The 24062-nt window shown below is 34.0% G+C and overlaps 1 protein-coding gene across 4 annotated transcripts; it reads left to right on the top strand.

The window, feature by feature from the left end:
- The first annotated feature begins 13715 nt into the window (after positions 1-13715).
- Positions 13716-21212, top strand: LOC131150810 (uncharacterized). Of its 4 annotated transcripts, none has more exons than XM_058101821.1 (11): positions 13716-14066; positions 16143-17314; positions 17386-17475; positions 17553-18017; positions 19208-19319; positions 19401-19490; positions 19861-20075; positions 20276-20363; positions 20521-20573; positions 20656-20734; positions 20841-21212. In XM_058101821.1, exons 1-10 carry the CDS (start codon positions 13826-13828, stop codon positions 20719-20721), a joined length of 2592 nt encoding a protein of 863 aa, XP_057957804.1. In that variant the 5' UTR covers positions 13716-13825; the 3' UTR covers positions 20722-20734; positions 20841-21212. The 4 variants fall into 4 exon arrangements, with proteins under 4 accessions (XP_057957804.1, XP_057957784.1, XP_057957795.1 ...); XM_058101801.1 differs by having other exon boundaries at positions 19401-19568; XM_058101812.1 differs by having other exon boundaries at positions 20521-21212.
- The last annotated feature ends 2850 nt before the right edge of the window (positions 21213-24062 follow it).

Here is a 24062-nt window from a genome sequence, read left to right as displayed (position 1 = left end):
TTCATGACTCTTTTGAATTCTCTCATTATTATATTTCCATATGCCTTTATGAAAAGCAACACAACACTAAACTCATGACTATCCACCGTTGTTCATTGTTCATATTATATCTTGATGGATAGTGATGTTTAATTATCTAGTATTGTGAATTGTTATTGAATATACTGTTTGATAATACTGGATTGCATGGAACGTCATCTGTAAGGTTGTTGCAGAAACTTATTTACTTGCATGCTTGTATAGAACGCCAACTGCATGACTGATGCAGTATGTTGTGTATTGTATGTTGGTAATAAAAATAGGTTCTCGCATGTTCAAACTGAATTATTTTGAATTGATTGCTTGAGTTTATCAAGTTTTTGTGCATAAAAATTTGGGAAATGTTCAATTTACAGTCGGCATGCTGCCGAAATTTCATTGGATTTTTCCCAAAACAAAAGTAAAACCTTGTACATAAATGATTATGATAAAATTAATATTAAAATCTTTTTGAAAGGATTAGTGAAAACTGAATATATTAAATTTCATCCTAACATAATCATCAAATATTTAGAAAGACTAAAACTCATCCCTAGAAAAGGAGCATAAAGAACTCATTTGCATCATATTTTGATTTTTGAATATTGAGACTCTTCTAAAAACCCTGAACATCATATCCAGCTCTTAAAGTTATATACTTAGATATAGATTGTTCTTGGTTATGAACGTCATTTTATGCCTTAATATATATTCTCTTATGCATTTTGAAGGCTCTAGGGAGACTATACTGGTTGCCATGTTTGAAATAAATTAGTTAAAATCCAGTTTAGTTATGTTAAAAGTTTTCAAATGATGGCTCATACTACTAATCATATTGAAAATGGTCTTTAACTAGTATAAGTAGCTTATTGCATCTAAACTAGAATTCAAATTGGCAGAGGGAGCATCTTAAATTAAATTCCTATCTTGTTATACTCACCAATATTTTTGGCTTAGATCAGTTTGTTATTCATTGTGGCATGTGCTCAATTGTGATGACCTTATTGAATATCTTAATTGAAAAATATAATGCTTAGTCACACGTTCTTTGTGTTTGCTATATGATCTTGCATGTGATTGTTGAATTTTTAGGATTATTATGGTTTTGGTTTTCTTGTTATATTATGAATGTGCTTAATTGAAAAACCAAAAAAATGTTGCTTGCTTGTTTTAAAATTAAATTTCTTTTTCAGCAAGCACCCCCAGTATTTATTGAAAATTTTAAGGGGATGTATTTTTATACATACATACATACATTTATGAAAGCAATAATTGAACTTATATAGATTATATTTTATGTCTTGCTTGTGTGCTTAAATGTTTTCATGACTTGTGCTTTCTCTGTATTAAAATTTTAAGTCATTAAGTTATATTTTTGTTTGTTTAAAAAAAAAAAAAACTTACTAAGGGTGTTGCATTGCATAACTGGTTCATGGATCTTATATGAAATGCATACGAACTAGTTAGACTGCTTTTATGCTCATACCTTCTATTTGATATCATATGCCGTGTGTTTTTAACTCAAATCTTTCATGAGTCTTATGATATGATTTAAATTACTATGGTTTGTAGATAATTCTGGTCTAATTATGTGTTATGTCCTTTGAATTTTTTTGAATGACCAATCATACAGTTTGTGTGCTCAATTGCTATATTTCATACTTTATGAGGTTATCTCTGTCATTCATTTCATATTGTATGACTATTCATATCTCTTGGATGATTGAGTGTTATACGTCTGCTTATTATATTGATCATACTGGACTGTTTGAGTTGAGTCAATTATTATAAATCGTTTGTTGAACTCAATCAGGTCATTTCTATACAGATATTCTTTTGAGAAATGTTCTATTTTCAAATGGCGCGCTGCCGAATTTTCTTAAAACTTTCCCAAACCATATCTTGTATATGAATGATAATTATCTTTTATTTGCCTATATACTTAAATGATTTATCTAGGTCCTTTTTGTTGTTGCCAAAAGGGGGAAAAGTAGGCAGGTATTTGTCATAATAAAAAAGGAGGAGATTGTTGACCTTATTATCAGTGTGTAGCAAATGAGTTATTACGTAACATTATACATTCCTTAATTAACTTTAAATGGTATATCATTTATAAACTATATTCACACCTATATAATTGCATAACACATATATATCATTAAAGTTCATTATTCGACTCAAAAGCCCCATTCACATAAATCTACACTTTACATAATCCAAATATAACAAGCATTCGCTAAAATTGAGGCATCTCGTGTCATCGTCTCCCAATTCAGTCATTCATAAAAAGCACTCATTGAGAGGCGTTTCGTATCGTTGTCCCCCAAATTAGCAAGCCCTCGAACAAAAGTCTCGAGGATCGAGGCGTTTCGTGTCGCCATCCCTCTTTGCCATTCTCCATAATTATTGGGAATGTTAGCTCTATTAGCTACACTATCTTGGTTTATATGTTTTGATGATATTAACTTATTTGTTGTTTCTAGTATTTTCCATCCTTGCAGATCTTATCTAGTATAGGTACAAAGTGTCAGATACATAGAGGTACCAAATCAGAAGCAAATATCGGGCATAGTAGACATCAAATAGAAAAGATCGGAAGGACACTGACTCAGAAGCACCAAAGCACATCCCGGAGTTTTTATTGTGTATAAATTAATTGTAATAAGGGTTGTGTGAGTGAGTGCGTATTATAACTCTTGCGGTGTATGTCTTGATGATTTATGAGTAATAATTGAGCCATTGCATAAGCATACTAGGACACTTGAGCATATAGGATCTGCACAAAAGTAACAAACTCACAATTCATAGTTTTCAAAGTAAAAACAAAGATGTTGTCAAATTAATCCTATACTCAATTAAGTTTTCAAAATGGGACAAGTGTTAAGTAATATATGAGTTATAAACATTTTCAAAACTTGGTCCCGATTTTACAAAACTAGCTCTACGTCCTTAAGTCCTAAAAGTCAAGCATATTTTCAATAAAAGACATACTAAGCATATAAGATATTGAAACGAGTTTTCAAATATGTTTTCATAAAACAAGATATCTTATATTTATGGGGAAACTCACTTGGACAAGTTTTAATCTATATTAGACTCAATATATTTCATATACTTTTGTCCAAGAATGTTTTAAGTCATTAAAACGTTTTTTGACAAGGAAAAACAAAGCAATCGTCACTACCGTAGTGTAGCCTTGAGTCCTGAACACCCTTTGGTATTTTGGGCATAACTTTTGGTAGAAAAGTTCAAATGGGACGATCCTGGTGTCCCTAGAAAGCTAAGACAAAATTACATAGCTTTCATTTTTATGACATTTTCTGATTCAGGGACCTCGTCGACGAACACAGGGGATTCGTTGACGAGTCTAACGGGCAAAATGACGCTAACGGGCGGAAAATGGCTAGTTTGCCAAATAAAATATTTTTTCTTCCCCACAACGGCTAGTTAATGGATCCTAAGGTTCTTGGGCTATAAATACAAGCTATTAGACTTGTATTGACATGGTTTTGAAGGTCTTTGATCATTGTTAGTAAAAAACATCACTTTATACAAAACTTAGCACATTGCATATTAGTTCTTCATTACATGTGCTCATTCTCTCTTGCTCACTTATTGTGTTTGATTCAATTCTTGAGAGAATAGTGTGAGGTTTGAGTTGTAAATCATATTTGCTCATTGTAAGGAGCATATTTTGTAATCTTCCATCTTCTTGTGAAAGGTTCTTTGTGAACCAAGTTGTAAGGTTCTTTGTGAACCGAATTGGTAAAGACTCTTTGTGAGCGGTAGGGATTTGTCCCCAAGTTTGTAAGGCTTGCTCCGCCGTGGAAGGAGCGATTATAGTGGATTGTAGAATTCTTGGCTTGGTGCTAAGGCGTGGACATAGGCTTGGTGCCGAACCATGTAAAAATACAGGTGTTGTTCTTTCTCTCCCTTACACTCTTTATTTTATATTTTGTGCATGATTTATATTTATATTGCGATATAATTTCTTGTATCTTGCCAAGAGTTTTTATTTTGTAGAAAAATACGTATTCCCCGAAAAGAGTCTATTCAACCCTCCTCTAGACTATATACTCCGGGTTGGGACTTCCAACAGGGATGTTTTGTATCGCCGTCCCCCTTTTCCTTTCTCCACATTTATCGAGGCATTTTGTATCATTGTCCCCCCCCCCCTCTTTTCCATATTACTTTAACAACATCAGTATTTCCACAATTTCTAATCATTCACGTAGTTGTATCAAACTATCAAAATTCATAACTCTGTATCAACTCGTCATTATCATAACTTGGTATAAAAATCACATTTTTGTACATAATTACATCTCAGTATAGATTCTCAACTTTGCACATAACCATAACTCGGTATCATTTCACATGTCTAAATATAATCATATCTTAGTATGAAATCACATTACAGTAAACAATCACATTTCCACCATATAATATCACAGTTTTGTATAAAATCACAATTTCTTTATACCATATCACAAAAGATATTCCAACTTATTCATTTCTGCAATAGTGACAATTTATTCTCATGCCACACAATTTAAGTGCTTAAATCATAATCTGATGAATTGCTCAGGAAAAATATATTTTACTGAAAATAAAAGGTATGATCATCTCCAAAATTTTACTTTAACCTATATTATAAATTATTCAAGAAAAAAAAATGAGATGATTACCCTACTCACTTAGTTTTTCCCAAATACTTATGTAATAATTAATTTCCATATGCCTAAATCATTCAAAAAATCATGTATAATATTTGTTTTAATTAGTTAAAATTTCAAAAATAAGTTGACATAATTTATACCTCTTACCTTATTCCTGGAGCGGTGCCTATGATGTGTAAACGACAAATCCACTCCAATTAAACTACTAAAGATCGATGCTAGGACATAGAAATGGCGTTTATCCTTCGATTTGGCTAAGTTTTTGGAGAGAGAGAGAGAGAGAGAGAGAGAGTTTCATAGCCCTAGAGAGAGTCTTCCCCAAAAAATTGAGCTGATTTCCTATTTATAAGCATGCTAGCCCAGAGGAAACCGTCGATAGTTTGGTTTTTAACCAAACCGATTCTTACTGTTTTACATTTACAAGCCCTTGGTAACTCAAAACGGTTGACAATTTTCCTAAACTCCACCAAACTGTCAACGGTTTGGTCCTACACCAAACCAAATTCCCCTTATTATTATTATTATTATTATTATTATTATTATTATTATTATTATTATTATTATTATTTTATGGGTCTCTACATCCTCCCTTCCTTATGAAAATTTTGTTCTTGGGTTTAAAACCTCATTTATGCACCACTGAAATTCCTTTCTCAAATTTCCTCAACACCCTTCAGTATTTGGAGCATAACTTTTGCTAGAAGACTTCAAAAAGGGCGATCTTGGTATCTAGAGAAAACTAAGAAAAAATTTCACAACTTTCATGTTGAAAACTTTCACAGATGAGAAGGTTTTGATAATAAACAAGTATGGTCAAATAGTCGACAATTTGGGGTAAACAATCGACGGTTTAGGGTAAACAATTGACGGTTTGGGGTAAACAGTTAACAGTTTGCGTCGGGATTCCAACCCCAACTGCTAGTTTTCAAAGTAAACAAATAATATATTAGACCAACAACTATAAAACGGCTAGTAACCCAATTTTCTTATAAATACAAGTCCAAAGGCTTGTTTGAACATTGATTTTGTAGTTCATATATTATTCCCAAGCACGCCATATTTTAGTTCATCATACTTGTGCTCGAAATCTCTATTGCTAATTAATCTTGTTGTGAATCATTACTTGGTGAGATTTGTACAAGGTTTTGATTGTATCAATTATCAGCTCATTCAATGAGCATTTGTTTTGTAAATCATTTTTCATTATCTTGTTGTATTAAGGTTCATGGTGAACCTAGTTCAAAGGTTCTTGGTGAACCAAATTGCAAGGGTTCTTGGTAAACCTTTTTGGAAAGCTCTTTGTGAGCATGAAAGGATTTGTTCCTGTGTGTAAAGGCTTCTCTGCCAATGAAGGAGTTTATTTAGTAGATTGTGGAAACCTTGGGTGTGAATCAAGGCGTGGACATAGGCAAGGGGCTGAACCACGTTAAACATCGATGTTAAACTTTTCCTCCCTTCTTTTTAATTTATATCTTGTGCATGATTTACTCTGTATTTATTGTGATATAATCATTTTCATCTTACTAAGATTTATATTTTGCATAGAAAGGCAAAAATACGCAAAAAAAGTCTATTCACCCCCTCTAGACTTGACTGTAAGACCAACAAGTGGTACCAAAGTAAGGCGTTTGAGTTATCGGGGTAAATTCAAGAGCGGAAAGATCAATGGTGTATATGGTGAACACCTCTTCTTCCCTAGGACGATCCATATATCAACTACCGAGGTTCAAAGGCACCAACTACCTCTCGTGGAAAAATCGAACGACCGTCTTCATTCAAACATATGACTTGGATTTTTGGGAGATCATCTCAAATGGATACTTCTCCTTCACAAAGAAAAATGACAAGAATGAAATTATTCCGAAGACAAGAATGGAGTTATCAATAAGCGAAAAGAGGTTAGTAGAACTCAAATTTAAAGCAAGACATTATCTTAACTATACTTTAAATGATGTTGAATATACTCGTATTTGCGGATGTGAAACTGCAAAAAGAAATATGAGATATGCTTCAAAACACCTATGAAAACACATCTCAAGATAAACAATCAAAAGTATGTATGCTAGTTAAAGAATATAAGATGTTTAAAATAAATGAAGCTGAAGAAATTACATCCATGATCACTCGGTTCATACACCTCATAAACAACTTAAAAACACTCAGTTGAACTTATTCATTAGAAGATTATATTCAAAAAGTTCTCCAAACTTTACCTGGGTCATCGACGATCATTTAAGAAGTTAAAAATCTGGAGAAGCTTAAGAAAGAAATAGGCTTTGCCTTAGATTCATCTAATGAAGAAGATGAAGATAGTGAGGATGATATTACATTCTTCACAAGAAAACTTAAGAAACTCTTAAGTAAGAGAAGGCAACAAATAGGAAGAGAAGAGTCAAGCAATAATAGCATTAAATGTTGTGATTGCAATGACACTGGGCACGACATGGTAAATTGCCCTCTAAATCAAAATGAAAGGAATTTTCTAAATAAGGATCATAATGCCATGAATATTGCTACTAGGGATGAAATCGATGGATTATCCACCGATAATGAAAATGAGAAAGAAGCACATTCTTGTTTCATAGCTGACGAACAAGAGGAAGCAAGTTCTGATGAGGATGATTATGCCCCCACTTATGATGAATTAAGGATCACATGTGCTAAAATATATAATGAATTAGTTGTGATCAAAAGAAAGAACAAAAATTTGGAAGAAAAATTATCAAAATGTAAACAAAAGGAACCTTGTCTTTGTTCCCCCTTTAAAGAAGAAAATATTTCCCTTAAAATTAAAATTGAGGAGCTTACTTCAAATGCTCAAAAAGACAATGAAATTTTACAAGAAGAAGTAGGAAATTTGAAAAATCAAATTTAAAATATTTTAAAATAAAATATTCTCTTGAAAAAGAAAGATGAAGATCATAGTAAAACTATTAAAAAATTCACAAAAAGAAAAGAAAACTCAAATAAACTCTTAGGAATTAAAAGAAATAGTTTTTACAAGAAAGGGTTAGGTTATGATTCCTCTTATAAATCTCATGGTCATATTAAGTTTTATGCCTCATCAAATAGGGCAAATCAGTCAAATCCTTCACATGCCACCGAGACTTGCTCATTTTATGAAAGGAAAGGGCACATTTATTATTCTTGCCCTTTTAGAGGTACCAGAGGCAAAGCAAGGAAGCTAAAATGGGTAGTTAAGAAAACCAACCCCTTAGGACCCAAGGAAAAATGGGTACCTAAACAAATTACCTAATATTGTTAAACTATTGCTTCCTTAAAACTTAGGATTAGGAAATAGGATTTAGGTACACTTAACCATACCTAGGTAAAAAGGGATTGTGATAACACAATTTGTGCTCAAGGTATAAAATCCCAGTTTACACATAATAAATGCTTGATTTCTATGCTAGGAACTTTAAAGATTTAAGCTAATATGATGAGTTCAAATGATAAATCCAATATGGCCTATAACTGTATATATCCTTATTGATTGGTTAATGTATATTTAAAGTATTGGCTATAGCTTATGGGTTAAAGTAGCATGCACACCCTCACAAGCTTTATACTTAGGCTTGTTCTTTAGGACTAGAAAAGAATAAAATAATAATTGCTTTCGTGAGACGTCACTCTTCATAAGATATTATTCCTCCAAAATGAACAAGATAAATGAACTCAACTAGCCTATTTTTGGGAGAAAATAGAAACCTTGTATTTATGATATGAATAACTTAGGTCTTGAATAAATGATTCAAAAAGCATGCTTTAGTAAGTAAACTCATCTCTTATGGACAAGAGATGTCCTCCTTAGTTACATAATTTGTTTTTAATAACATATGCTTACATTTGGACAGATATTAAGAATATCTAAAGCATATCATAACTTATTCCTTACACATAAGAATTGAGTTTTAGGGGAGTTAATCATTACAACATGGGCATTATGCACCACCCATTCCTAAAACTCATCTTTGAAAATAGATGTTGAATGTTTGATCAAACTTCAAAAGCATTCTTAAGGCATGAAAATTCAGTCATCACTGAAAAATCAACACATCAAACTCTACTAGTGAATTATAGATAAAAGCACTAATCATCATGATTGATTTTAAAGCAGCAATCTGCTAATGCTTACTAATAAACATCTTTCCTTGCTCAATTAGAGGCATTTAATTAGGAGTTCTTGTTTTCATTTATAGTAACTCAAGATAGAATATTCCCTCTATGCTTGACTATGAAAACTCCTTAACCATTGTTAATACAAGAGCATTCTCTTCTATAGGAAAAGGTTTGCCAAATTACAATACATGTTGTGATGAAGTATCTATTTGTGGTATCATATTCTTGCTCAAATTGTGAGCATATTTTTAGTTTTAAGGGTACCTTCCCATTTGTGGTTAATTAGGAGAGCATGTCTCCTATCACCAAGAGCATTCTTCTATAAACTTACGTATATTCCTGAATGCTCATTACCCAGTAGTAAGGATATACTTGTCATGCTTAATCCACAAGCATGAAAATACTATGCTTATTTTGAAAATGTCCATCTATGATTACTTTGGAATCAAGTACTAGATTGAAAAATAGCTCTCAAGCTATACTCAACCTAATGAGCATCCCCTACCAAGGAATTTGTGACTCATCATTTAGATGTTAATTAGGAAAGCAATACCAAAGTAATTAAGAGAGAGGTTATCTTAACATAGGAATTATCTACCTTTTATCTAAGACTCACTTTGTTGAGATATTTGCTCAACAAATGCTTCAAGCGCTCAACAAAATGCTTAGGAAAATTCAATATCATATTTCTCTGTTATTATAGATATATCCTAGAGCTGCTAACTTGCCGTATATATCATCGTCTCTTACCTTTAAAGGAAAATTTGTCCTCTATAGTGGCAAAAATGGAAGCTTTTGATTACCAAGTGATGAACTGACTAGTTATTAACCTTAACTCACTTGAATTAGGTTAAACATTAAAAGAAAATTTTTAAGTCTTACATGAATCAATACCTCAAAAATAATAATGGGTTCTCCAAATGAAAATTCATTCTTACCTAAGAGACCCACACTCAACCATGAGCATCAATATGCATGTGTAACGCGATTAGTTGACGAGCATTTACCAACTTATGGTTGATTTAAAAAGAAGAAAAATTTCATCTTATACATTTAATTATTCATTGTTGAAGTATCCTTCGTAAGAGTATCTACTCCATACTACAGTTAAAGAGATCCACTCATAAGCACTTAATTAAATATTTGATTAGTCAATTAGAATTATATACTCCTTGAGATAATCTTCTAATTATTGCAAAATTATTCATGAGTATGGAATTAACTATGGAACCCAATCTAGTACTATAGAGGGTTTGGTTTTGCACCAAACTGTCGACGGTTTCAGGGGAAACCATTGACGGAAATAAACCGAGGCAGGTTGACGCTTTGGTTCAGCACATACTCGCCTCACCAAAATGGAAACTGGTCTTGATAATCTTTTAGGGCATTTTAAGCTAAATAAACAATACCTCTCTTTTTGATGATGATCAAAAGGGGAGAAGTTATGAGGTGTTATGTATGTGAAAGAGAAATTTATTATAGACTGGTGTATTAGGTACAAATCTGATGAAAGTTCAGTTTGCTTACTGTTTTATCTTAAAAGAACTTTACGAAAATATATTGAGTGTTATAGCTCCAATGAATATGAAATATCGAGTTAAATGATTTAATTGTTCCTTATATGTATATGGTAAGGGGGAGTAACATTGTCATCTTATTCAACAATATGCATAAATTAAGGAGCAGCTTAAAATTATATCTCGTAGAAACATCAATGGTTTGCCATCATCAAAAAGGGGGAGGTTGTTAGCTTTGGTGGCTACATGATCCTTATTATAGTGTTGTAGATTGGGTGCTGTAGGTTAGTGTACTATTACCAAATTTGTGTAGTGTTGCTTAAACGATTATAAGTGGAAGTTCAAATTTGTTGCTAAATGTATTGAGTGTTACAACTATGAAGAATATGGAATATAGAGTTAAATGATTTAATTATGCCTTATATGCATATAGTAAGGGGGAGTCAAATTTTCAGCTTATTCAACAATATGGATAAATTAAGGGGGAGCTTGTAAATTATATTTTATAAGAACACCAATGGTTTGTCATTTTCAAAAAAAGGAGAGATTGTTAGCCTTGATGGCTACATGATCCTTATTGTCATATTTTGATGATAACAACCCATGAGTGGTTCTAAGTAAACTAATCTTTGCGTATCAAGCTATGACAGGTACAAACTCAAATGTAAAGATCAAGTAAACTCTTAACAGGTTAGATATCATAAAAAAGGGAGAGATTGTTAGCCTTAGTGGTTACATAATCATATTTAATGTGTTTTGATGATATTAACTTATTTGTAATTCCAAGTGTAACCTATCTTTGCATATCAAGTTAAGTACAAGTACAAGTGACAAATACATAAAGGTACTGGATCAAAGGTAAAGATCAAACCGATTAGACATTCAAGTAGGAAAGATTAAGGTGGATACTCACTCGGAAGAACTCAAGCACATCCAACAAAGTCATAGTGTAATAGGGAGTGTTTGAGGTAAGAACTATTGTAACTCTTACAGTATTGTTTCATGCATGATCATTGAGTAAGAGTTGAGCAAATTGCATGTGCATACTAGTTCGTAAGAGTACATAGGATATCACTGAGTCATAAGTTGAGTACTTATGAGTTTTCAAAGTCAAAACAAGAGTTTAATTTTATAAAAATATCCTTTACTCAAATATATTTTTATATGAGACATGTTTTAAATTATATTAGTGTTATAATCATTTAAATACTTGGTCGTGGTAGGGTTTAAAACCTTATTTATGCACCACTTAAATTCCTCTCTCAAATTTCTTGAACACCCTTCAGTATTTGGAGTATAACTTTTTCTAGAAGACTCTAAAAATGATGATCTTGATATCTACAGAAAGTTAAGAAAAAATCCCACAACTTTCATGTTGAAGACTTTCACATATGAGAAGGTTTTGATAATGAACAAATAGGGTCAAATAGTCGATGGTTTGGGGTAAACAGTCAACGATTTGCATCGGGATCCCAGCCCCAACAACTAGTATTCAAAGTAAACAATTAATATATTAGTTCAACGGCCATAAAACGGCCAGTAATCCAATTTGCCTATAATTGCAAGTCCAAAGGCTTGTTTTAACATTGATTTTGTAGTTCATATATTATTCCCAAGCACACCATATTTTAGTTCATTATTCTTGTGCTCAAAATTTCTCTTACTGATTAATCTTGTTGTGAATCATTACTTGGAGAGATTTGCGTAAGATTTTGATTGTATCAATTATCGGCTCATTCAATGAGCATTTGTTTTGTCATTTTTCATCATCTTGTTGTATTAAGGTTCTTAGTGAACATAGTTCAAAGGTTCTTGGTGAACCAAAGTGAGCGGGTTCTTGGTAAACTGAATTGCAAGGGGTTTTTGGTGAACCTTGCTGGAAGGCTTTATGTGATCGTGAAGGGATTTGTTCTCGTGTGTAAAGGCTTCTCCGCCAGTGAAAGAGTTCGTTTGGTAGATTGTGGAAACCATGGGTGTGACTCAAGGTATGGACATAGGCAAGGGATTGAATCACGTCAAACATCGTTGTTAAACTTTTCCTCTCTTCTCTTTAATTTATATCTTGTGCATGATTTACTTTATATTTATTGTGATATAATCATTTGCATCTTGTCAAGATTTATATTTTGCAGAGAAAAGCAAAAATACGCGAAAAAGTCTATTCACACCCCTCTAGATTTGACTCTAGGGCCAACAGTTATAGTATTCTTTTGACAAAGATGTCATCATCTAGTGTGTTTGCTCACAAATCCCGTCACCCATGCAATGTTCATTTTCTTCTTTTTAAATTCGAGTTGCTTGAATTATCTAGATGAATGTGTTTGTTTGTTATGAAACTTAAAATATTTCAGTATGAAAATAAGTGGGTTTGATTTATTTATTTATAGTTTGTTTTGGAAAGTAGATATAGTTTGCAAATCATAAGGGAGTAGAAGGAAGGATGCATGAAGTAGTATTTGGTGAGCATGCCAAACTGGTTATCGGGCATGAGTACAAATCATATTGCCTCTACCAATGCATATTTGAATCTTGCCACTAGTATGTTTCCTATTTTAAAATTATTATTTTATTTTTTCTAATTTTAAAAGTTTGAAAGAAAAATATGTATATTAAAGACAAATACTTACTTCCCTATTTGAAAATGGTTAATAAAGATATTTAGATACAATTAAAGTTTACTGCGTAGACACCTCCAATCTTGAATTTTCAACAAAAATAATTTTTTTCTCTCTCACTCTTTCTTAGCACGAAACTTTTTTTTTTCTTTCCTCTCTTCTTTTGTTGTCTTCCACTCTCCTCAAATGCTTCCATTTATAGGCTTAGAGATTCATTCAACTTTAAATTTGATTTAATTAATCAATTTCGAATTGATCAATTAAACTTAACACAAATTAATAATTTGACCAATCATGCTAGTCACTTTTATTATTGATTTTTGCACATTTCACACGTTTTTATTTTTTCGATTTTTCCTTGTAGGTTTAAAATTGGAAGTTTGAAGATGCTGATGCACATTTTTTCATTTTTATTGTATTTTTTTTTCAATGTAAAGTGTATTTTTTCATTTTTCTATATTTCTCTTTTCTTTCCATTTGTATTTTTGTATGAAATAGAAAAAAAACACTATTTTTTATTTTTGCTGTATAAGTCCCCAAATAATTTGGGGTGTCTAAACTTAACACTAAATTTTACTAGACCACTTGAAACTTTCACTTCTACAATTAAAAATAGTAGACAATAACTAGCAAATGGCAATCCTAATAAACGGTATGTTCGGTGTCGTTTTGCATGCCCATCAACACGGCACATTCATTGTCGTTTTGAAGAAATCTCCTTAGACGACGCCTATATAATGAATAATAACGCCCATTGCCTTCGGATCAAGTGCCCCTCGAGCAAGTGCAGCCAAGCGTTCCCAAGTCCGCCAGAGCCGATCCATTTCCGCGAGCATCCGTACGTCTCTGTTCATCTAGGGTTTATCTGTTCATCAACATGAAAACTAGGACCGCTGGAACCCCCAAATCAGCCGCTGCAAAGAAGACCCCTCCGGCAAGAAAGACCGCCGGTGATGCTACTCCGAACCCTACCGAAGCTGCGTCAGGATCTGCTACACCCAAGTCCGCGGAGAAAAAGCCTGAGCCTGCTTCTGCTACTGCTACCAAAGCCAAGCAGGTCAAGAGCAGCACCGATGCTACGCCGGGGGCGAGCACCGATTCGAAGCCGGAGCCGCCGGGTAAAGCGGCGATTTTGACGCCTTTGTTTTTAGCTTTGATATACTCGCCTATATATTTAATTTTTTTTGTGTTATTTTGCATTTTATTGATAGGGTGAATCGCATTTCGTCGGGTCTTTGCTTGTGTTTTAAGGAAAGTGAGCAAGAGAAACCTGATGCTGTAGTTCCTACTTAAAAGCTGATGGTTTTAACTTTAATCAGCTGAATAGTTTTTCGAGGCTCACCCTGAGTAGATTAATCAGCTGAATGACAGATAATTAGTATACGCTTACTCTTAGATGTCATTTAGACCGAATCGCCTTGCGGTGAATCTTTGTTTTTTGAGAAAACAAATATTCCATTTGGTTGTAGAGAAGTGGAGAGAAGAGAAAAATAACTTATAGGAGAGAAGAGAAAAGAAAAGGAGCTAGTTTCTCTCCTATTAGTAAGAGAGTGTAGAGAAAAATATGGGGAAAGCAGTCAAAAATCAATTCTCATTTACAAGAATCTCCACCATAGAGTCACTTTTAAAGCTGTGTAAGGATGTGTGTTTAGTAAAATTAAGTGTCAAATTCTGAATGCTGATTCAAATCTGAATTGCGGATTCAAAACTATTTTGGATGAAAAGTGAAAACTAGATGGTTTAGATTTGGTGTCAGTCTTTTTAAGTTCTGAATATGCATGTGACATAAATAAAATATGCATCTTGCATGTTGCAGAAAAATTGAAAAAAATGTCTAGAACATTGAGGGAAAATGGCTTCTTACAAATTACAGGAAGAATTTGTGTCTGGCATAGTGTGCAAATAATAATAAATATTTTTGAATATTGGGAAAAATTTATATCACATAAAGCTATTCCATTATTTACAGAAAATTATTAGTGGCACACACACACACACACACACACAAATGTCTATATATATATATTGAAAAGTGCATCAAATCTTTGGCCAATCCTCCAGGAAAAAGCAAAAAGCCAAATCATTGGTTGTGACATTCTTCTTCAATCCATCATTGCTGAAAAAAGCCAGAAAAATCCCAAAATATTTTTCAGCTAGTCCTCAGAAAAAACAAACATAGAAAAACATCATTGATAATATCTTCTTTTTCTCCTTCAATCCATATCATTACAGGGAAAAAAAGGAGAAAAATCTATATTAATTTTTAGCCAGTCCTCCAAAAAGCAGGAAGAAAAAACCCCAATCTGTGGAGAACTCCAAAAACCATGAAAAACCATGAAGACAAGGAGCAGGTAATTTGCAATAGTCTTTGCCACTAATCTGATGAGCTGCTTCTAGAGATAATGGTTGGGGGTGAGAGGGAGAGAGGGAGAGATGAGAGATGAGAGATGAATGACAAAGAGACGGTGGTGGTTTATCTGAATCATTTTAAGCATCACAATGGATGCTGACTGAATAAGAGAGAATCAAATGATAATCAGATGTACAACCAAACAACAATGGTTCTTAATTTGAAGTCCATTAAGTATGATCTGGTGCTATTTAGAGCCTATTTACTCCAAACACTGCCTTCTTACCGATTTTGCATAGTTTTTCTCTGATTCAGGAAGAAAAATGAAGTGGTTCTTTTTTCACTTTTTTCCTTGCTCACTCCTCTCGACTTTTCTCTTCTCTACTCTTCTGTTCTCTTCATATTATGCAAGCCAAACAAGAAAAAATGGAGAGATACATATTTTTCTCCTCCTCTTCTCTCCTCTTCTCTCCACTTCTCTGCAATTAAATGGATCATAGAGAAGAGAAACCCCTTTTTTATGGTTTTTACATTAAAAAACGTCTAGTCGTCTTAATCAGTTAAATAATTCCTGAAATCAAGAGAATATAGATAATAAATAATTTTTGCATAATCAATGTTTCTTTTTTACCCCTTGTAGCTATTTCGCAGCCACCAAATGTGTAATTTATTTGACTTTAAAGTTTTGCCATTGAATATATGAGTATGTCAGCTAAATATATTTTCAATTTTTATTGCATTCACTTCTGCATTTCTGCTGCTGTTGACTAATGGAACAGTATTTTTTTGAGCATTTAATTGTGATAAACTTAGAATTTTCTTTCTTTTTTTTTTTGGGCTGTAGTGGAAGGACCAAAAGAATCTGGTGGTGCTGGTGCTGGTGCTCAAGTAACACCGGGAGCAAAAACACCGGGAGCAAAAGTAAATTCAGGGTCCAAAAAAACTGTTGTCAAGAAAGTAGTCAGGAGAGTCAAAACTCCTAGTTCAGCTAAAGCTGCTGCTGCCCAGACATATAAATCTGGTGAAGCTGTAAAGCAGAAGGTTGAAGAATCTCCAAATGCAGTTAATGCAGTTCCAGCCCAGACACCTAAATCAGGGGAAGTTGTAAAGCTTAAGGTTGAAGAATCCCCAGATACGGCCAAAGCTGTTGCAACCCAGACGCCCAAGTCAGGGAAAGTTGTAAAGCATATGGTTGAAGTGTCTCAAGATACAGCCAAAGGTGCTCCAACCCAGACGCCTAAATCTGGGGAAATTGTAAAACAGAAGGTTGAAGAATCTGTTCCCTCCGAGATGCCTGAATCAAGGGACGTTGTGAGGCTGAAGGCTGAAGAATCCCTGAAGGATTTGGGGCCCATAGAGAAGCAAGAACGTCCTGTCAATGCTGGGCAATCCACAAACATGGGCCAAACTACAGTTAAGGTTGAAGAAGCTGCTGCCATGGATGGTGGCGAATCTGGACAGTTGGAAGAGCCTGTTGGGAATTTTGGGAAATCTCCAGTTATTGAAGGGCATAATATTGCAGAGGAGGAAAAAGTAGCTATGGAAGAAGATACTGAAGAGGAGACAAAGACTGCTGAGGATAAAGAGGAGCACAAGATTGAACCTGCTAACATGGAAGAAGATGCAGAAAAGGATTTGAAACCTGAGGATGAGAATGGTGCTGATGGAGTGGATTATGGTGAGCAAGAGGTTCTTGAAGAACCTGGGGAAGAGCCTGCAGAGGATGGTGAGGGGGAACCTGGTGATGAAGCTGAGCCATTGGAAGAAGAGTGTATGGAATTAACAGCTCATGCAAAAGAGCGAAAGATTAAAAAGGAGCTTGAGATATTTGTTGGTGGGTTGGATCGGGATGCTAAGGAGGAAGATGTGAAGAAGGCTTTTGAGAAGGTTGGAGAGGTAGTTGAAGTTCGATTGCACAGGAATCTTTCATCTAATAAGAATAAGGGGTATGCATTTGTGAAGTTTTCAAATAAGGAGCAAGCAAGTCGGGCATTGTCAGAAATGAAAAACCCCATGGTATGGATCATTTCTTCCTTTTTCTTGTTTATGTTTCTGTGCATGTGAGTCTGATTTTCTTTTGTTCACAGATATGTGGGAAGCGATGTGGTACTGCACCCAGTGAGGACAATGACACATTGTTCTTGGGCAATATTTGCAATACGTGGACTAAAGAAGCTGTAAGAATTTTATTCACAGAAGACATAATTATTTCTCATGTTTGTGTGCTTGGTACTGACATAACGTGGATTGGCAGATTAAACAAAAACTGAAGGACTATGGCATTGAAGGTGTTGTGAATATTACTCTTGTTCCAGATGCTCGGCATGAGGGTTTGAGTCGTGGTTTTGCATTCCTCGAGTTCTCTTGTCATGTTGATGCCATGCTTGCATATAAGAGGCTTCAAAAGCCAGATGCTGTTTTTGGCCATGCTGAAAGAACTGCCAAAGTTGCTTTTGCTGAGCCTTTGCGAGACCCAGACCCTGAGATCATGGCCCAAGTTAAGTCAGTTTTTGTTGATGGGCTTCCTCCTCACTGGGATGAAGACCGTGTTAGGGAGCAATTTAAAGGATATGGGGAGATTGAAAAAATTGTGCTAGCCCGAAATATGTCGACAGCCAAGAGAAAGGATTTTGGATTTGTTGATTTTAGCACCCATGAAGCTGCCATTGCATGCATTGATGGTATAAATAGTATAGAATTGGTTGATGGGAATTCAAAGGTATTTTTTTGTGTGTTTGTGATTGTCTTTAATTTTTTTTACAAAATTAATTATATATTTATATTTATATTTTTTAATTTATTCAATTTTGTTTGTCTCTAATGTTACTCTCGAGATCACTATGAATTGTTGTGAGTTGGATAAATATGGTTAAGTAATAGTAAATTTATTATTGAAATTAGTCATTATCTAGGGGAATTTTAGGATGTTAAAAAGTGAACAGTGACTACACACCAATGAAGAGTTAAAAATAGTTATGGAATATGTACGTGTCAGTAGTGAGATATCTAGTATTTTTATATGTTATTGTTAGCCTTTTTTAATCCAACCAATATTTATACTGGAATGTTATATGGAATGAAAAAGTGGACATGAAAGTGGGACTCTGGGAAAATCCCTATATGCTAGACATGCATGTGTAATATACTTTTTCATTTTTATAGTTTTATATGTTAAAAATAAACACAAATAAAGAGTTATGTATGGTTATGAATTAATTATGAGTTATGGATATCTGTGTGCTAAATACAAATAGTTTAAAATAATTTGTGCTTTCCTATATTGTCATTAATTTTGATTCAACTTTTACTTTAATGGGCCGTTTTATAAAAATAAAAAGTGAACACAAAATGAGAGATTTCCTTTTACATATGTATAGAATAGATGTATCAGTAACACATGATAAAGAAATTTATATGCTTAAGTAAAAAAGTAGTTGTGCCTTTGTTGTTATATACTTAATATATTTATTTAATATTTCATCATATTTATTATTTTTGTAGGGGTATTTAAAGAAGTGAAAGTTGGCTTTAAGACAGGAAAATCCCATTTATATATTTTGGATGTGCATGCTTGCGCATATATATATATATATATATATATATATATAATTAAAATTCATTTAATTTTTTTGGGAGTTTTGGCATTTAAAATATACTAGAGATTATCATGTACCATTAGATGGCTGTTTATCCATCTTAGTGTTTAGGATGCTTGGTTGGGAAAAGGAGGTAAGTTCTTGTTTATGGTGTCATGCTGTTTCTTTGATTTCTTTTGCTGTTTTATCTAGATTTAATACTCTGATGTATAACTCTTGTTCTGCAACATGTAAATTTGTACTCATTTTTCTCAATACTTGTTTTTGATATGCCTTTAATACTGTCCATCTTAATTTTGTTATGGGCTGGTAGATAAAAGTGAGAGCAAGACTTTCAAATCCTTTGCCTAAAACTCAGGCTGTTAAGGGTGGAATGTGTGGTGGATTTCGAATAGGCCGTGGTGCTGGAACTTCTCAACAACATGGTAATCTAGGCATGAACCTTTAAGTCAATTCAATAACTTTACAAATCATGTTGATTTGAATTAAATGGTTTTCATTCATAGGACGGGGTTTTGGACGAGGTGCGCATCTATCCAGCCGAGCGAATTACCAACGTGGCAGGGGTTTCCATCCATATGGACGTGGTCAAATTGGTAGAATGGGTTTTCTCAATGAACATGATTTTGATAACCCATATGCTGAGTTCCATGGGAGACAATTTTTTGGACGAGGTTATTTATGAGCCTACTAAAATGTTTTTGCTACACATTTGGCACATAGGAATGGAATGGAATGGAATTAGGCGGAATGAAAACCAATTTATCACTTGAATTCATCATGATCACCATTCAAATTTTCATTACTTTCATTTCCTATCCCATTCCATTCCGCAAACCTAACATGCCTGTGTGGGGGAAAACAAAAAGAATGGGGTGGCCTCCCCATTCCACTGCAATGCATTTTAACAGACAAATTTGTTTGGATTTAAAAAAAAAAATTATATTTATTGCTTTATAAAAACAGGAGGAAGAAGGGGTGTTGCTGCCCCATCAAGACTTAATCTGGGCAGACCCAGCCATGATGCCGCTGATGGGGTCCATGGGAAGCCTTTCTCATCTAGGAGGCAACCATTCTCTCCAGAAGGAGCATTTGGCAGACCTTTTGTTGAGCCTCGCTTTGATGACCCTTATTTTTATGATGATAATGCACATGGGATGAAACGGCCATTTTACATGACTGTAAGTATTAGTATTTTTTTCTTAATACTGTTTGGCGATGCCCATGGTATTTATAATTGTTTGAAACTTTGCCTATGGTTATGAGGAGCAGGACCCCAATTATGTGGAGCCAAGTATTAGTATTTTTTTCTTAATACTGTTTGGTGATGCCCATTGTATTTTCAATTGTTTAAAACTTTGCCTATGGTTATGAGGAGCAGGACCCCAGTTATGTGGAGCCAAGCAGACTTCGACCTCGACTGGATTATTCTGATCCTGCAGTTTCGTTTCGTGAAACTCATTATCCAGGTATTTTTTTCCTCGGTCTCTCTCTCTCTCTCTCTCTCTCTCACACACACACACACACACACACACACACACACACACACACACACACGTACAGAAATTTGTCACTCATTTGTATGTCTTGCTTTTAATCTGATTGCTTCATATATCCTTTGCTTAGATACTTTTGGAGCTGGTGGTGGACCATACTCTCGTGATTATTATGGTTCTGAAGTAAGTATTCAATTCCCAATTTATCTAATTCAGTTATGTTTGAACAAACTGTATTGTGCAATATTTTCTTTTCATTCTACAGTATGGTGGAGGTGCATATCCCTCTTTTTATGGTGCTGAACGATCATATAGAGGTGGCTATTACTAAAAGATGCCAAAATGTAAAGTACTAAAGTCAAATGCTTTGCAATCTTAAATTTCCAATCTCTTGCTCTAATATTTTTTAGTTTACTTATGTTTCAATGGTTTGCACTTGACCGTTTCTAGGTGAACTTGGATATATGGGATGCTCCTCTTCAATGATGAACAAGTGGTGTGCTGCTTGATTGAAAAGCTTAATTCAGTTGCTTCGTTTTCTTTTTCTTTGCTTTCTTCTTATCCTCAAAATCCTCTTCCTGTGTATCATTCACCTGCCCTTTCCTCCAAAATTTTGGTAGAATATATTGGGCTATGGTTTGGCTAGTATAGGTTATGTTTATTGAAGGTGTCTTGACCCCGATATTAATTTAGTCCTTGTATGGTGGACATAAGTGCACTTTGCCCTAGGTGTGATCTGGTTGAGGATTGAAGATATGGGCTGTTGAGATAACTTGCAGATATTGATTTCCTGTTATGTCTATGATCCATGTCCTTGATCAAGAATTTGTGTTGGAGATCCTTTATATTGATGCTTAAAGGAAGGAAATGGGGTGACTAATTGTTTTCAGGAGTGAAAAGACTAGGGTTTTTTCTTTGCTGATAATGAACAAGTTAAAAATTTAAATATGCACGATGAGGCTTGTGGAGATTTAACGATGATGGTTTCTGCAGAGAGAAGGGTTTTAATACCCAATCCTAAAGGTGCAATACATATAGAGTTGATAATGGATTTGAAAAGGGCATTTTTTTTGATAAATTTTCTGGGATGGTCGGAGTAGATTTGGTGGAATTTATGTTGACATCTTCCTTATTTTTATCTGCTGAACTATTAAACTATAGCTCAAGGCTTATTTTACTATGACCTGGATAAATTGTTGCTGTCCCTTGGGTACTGCTGCCAGAAGGTTGGATATTTTCATGTGCTTTATCTAAATAAAGGTGTGTATTGCCCCTGGTTTAAAAAGATTTGGAGTGTTTATTTATTTATTTTTTAATGTCTACTTGGAGGAGCACAAGTAATTGTCTAATGTCATTTGATATTTTGCCTCAATTGGTTTTTGAATTTATTTTTGAGGAATTTCTTCAAGGTGCAATTTCAGTCAAATGGTGGTATTAGGTATGGTTCGATGGTGTATTAATGATTCTTTAGCTGAGAGAAATATATTTTCATGGATGGATAGCTTTCGGGGATCAATTGCATTTGCATGATGGTCTATTATTGATAAGATCTGTGTAAATAACATCGTTTTTCCTAGTAGTCTTGCAATAAGTTTGAAATAAAATGATCTTCTCAAATGGTTGAATAGTTTGTTGCTCAGTCCTGTTTTCCGCATTTGTGGTTGTGGTACTTTGGATGTCTCTTGTTTGATGTGAGTTGAGGGTACTTGAGCCTTGTATAACCACCATATAATGTTCCTGCAAATTATGATTTTTTTCCCCAGGAATATAAGTAAATATTTCATGTCATTCTATTGATCAAATGTGGGCCATAGTGAGGTCGATTTATTTTTTCTTTTTTAGATTTCTTAGGTTTTGTTTGTTTTATCAGAGAAAAGGATTTGATCATTTTCTTGTGTGGTTATGGGGAGTTCTCTGGTCCTGCTGGCAGATATAGTGAGAAAGGTTGGGAAGAGACTGTATAATGGGGTTTGCTTTAGTTTCATATATGGTGGTGGATTTTGCCCTCTCCTTTTTACTTTAATTTTTTAGGGAAAGTTTTTGATTTTTTACTTTCTGAAACATTAAATATATGATGAAAATATACTAATGAATTTGTTCTTTTGCTACCACTTATTCCCCTGTTTCATTGCTCCTCCTCCCTCTGGGAGTGAACTTTTTTTAGAGGGAGATTTGGGTAAACTGAACTCGTAAAGAAAGCCTTGGGTAGTTGCCTTCCTATTGCTGCCTACATATTTTAGGACTTCTTGTGGAACTTGAGTTATGGTGAATCCCGGTTGGTGGTTCTCTATTTACTTGCAAGGCAGAACAAACTGGCAGAAATCAATACTACTGTGAAATACTCCCTTTATTTGTAAGTGAGGTTTATTTAAGGTAGTGGCTTAATGGAAATCTGATCCCTGCTATCGCTACTGTTAAGCTGGTATTGTTGTTGGAGATTTGTCTGTCTTTCCATTATTGGTTTCATGTATAATTACTCTGCTGGTGTTCTGAGTTATATGGGGTTCAAAGTTTGGACGATTCATTTTGGTATATCCTTCACCATAGATCTAAGGGGAAGTGTTTTTCTGTTGTGGATTGCATGATGTGAACACTTCACAAGTGTTTGGTGGATCTCGACTAAATTGGCTTGTCATAGAATAGAACTTGGTTGCAATTACCTTGGTACCCCGTTGGGGTAATTTATTGGCATTGTTCTTTTTCCTCTGAGCTTTCTCTAAATCCTTGCTTAAATAGCTTTGGTAATACTGGCTGGAGTGTTATTTTGCAGCTCTTAAGCGGCTGTTCATCTTCGTCATGATTCTCCTCCTGGCTGTGGATGACCATTAAGCTGGAGGAGCTTCTGTATTTTTTGTTTTGTTTTTTTGTTTTTCCAGTTTTCAATCCTTTCCCTTTTCTAAGGCTTATTTACTCTCTCTCTCTCTCTCTGCCTCTGCTTGCCTTTCCAAAACTCTTCAATTGTTTCTGCCTATAAATCCTGTTGGATGGTAAAATGGTCACAAAAGATGTTCAAGGGTTAAATTTTGTCTGATGAGACCGGGGGTTCTGCAACAGCGTTTCAGGGAAAAACCGAACATGTCTTATGTTTAATGTGGACATTATTATGTCTACTGCTTCTGGATATATTTTGACAAGTCTTGGTAAGATTAATTACGTTCCTGTTTAATTATAATCTTGTATGCTACGAGTTGTGCAACATTGTGGAAAAGTTTGCTCTCTACCATAAGAAACTGTTTTGCGAGATTAATCTGCGTGGCTTACATTTGGTTGCATTAAAACAATGAGTTTGGGAGGGTGAATTTAAAGTTGGTAAAATATAATATAAAATTTTATTGGAATTTGACACTAATATCCATGCTATCTAATTCCAGAAATACAATAACTTAGACATCTATATACTGAACAAGGATGCATCTTTGTCGTAATGGGGGCCGTGCTAAAGCAAAAAATGAGAAAAAGAAGCATATTTTTCATTGCGTTCTCTCTTCATATCAAATATTTGAAAAAATATAAGTTTGTTCTAATATAATTAATTAAAAGTAAGGAAAATTAAACTAGTTAATTTTTGTTCCTTGATTAAATATATTTTTATATATTTTTTCCATTTAATAATCAAATATGAAAGACTATATTATTTTATATTTTTTTCCTTTATATATATTTTTAAAGTTA

This window comes from Malania oleifera, chromosome 1 (assembly GCF_029873635.1).
Source record: "Malania oleifera isolate guangnan ecotype guangnan chromosome 1, ASM2987363v1, whole genome shotgun sequence".
Taxonomy (NCBI): domain Eukaryota; kingdom Viridiplantae; phylum Streptophyta; class Magnoliopsida; order Santalales; family Ximeniaceae; genus Malania; species Malania oleifera.
Note: the sequence above shows the minus strand (reverse complement) of the source record. Positions and strands in the feature narration are given on the sequence as shown.

Excerpts from the sequence above, each read along its gene's own strand:
- LOC131150810 (XM_058101791.1), top strand. The coding sequence starts at position 13,826 with ATGAAAACTAGGACCGCTGGAACCCCCAAATCAGCCGCTGCAAAGAAG. Across the intron at positions 19,320-19,400 it reads TGGAACTTCTCAACAACATG|GACGGGGTTTTGGACGAGGT; the intron begins GTAATCTAGGCA and ends TTTCATTCATAG. Across the intron at positions 20,076-20,275 it reads AACGGCCATTTTACATGACT|GACCCCAGTTATGTGGAGCC; the intron begins GTAAGTATTAGT and ends TATGAGGAGCAG.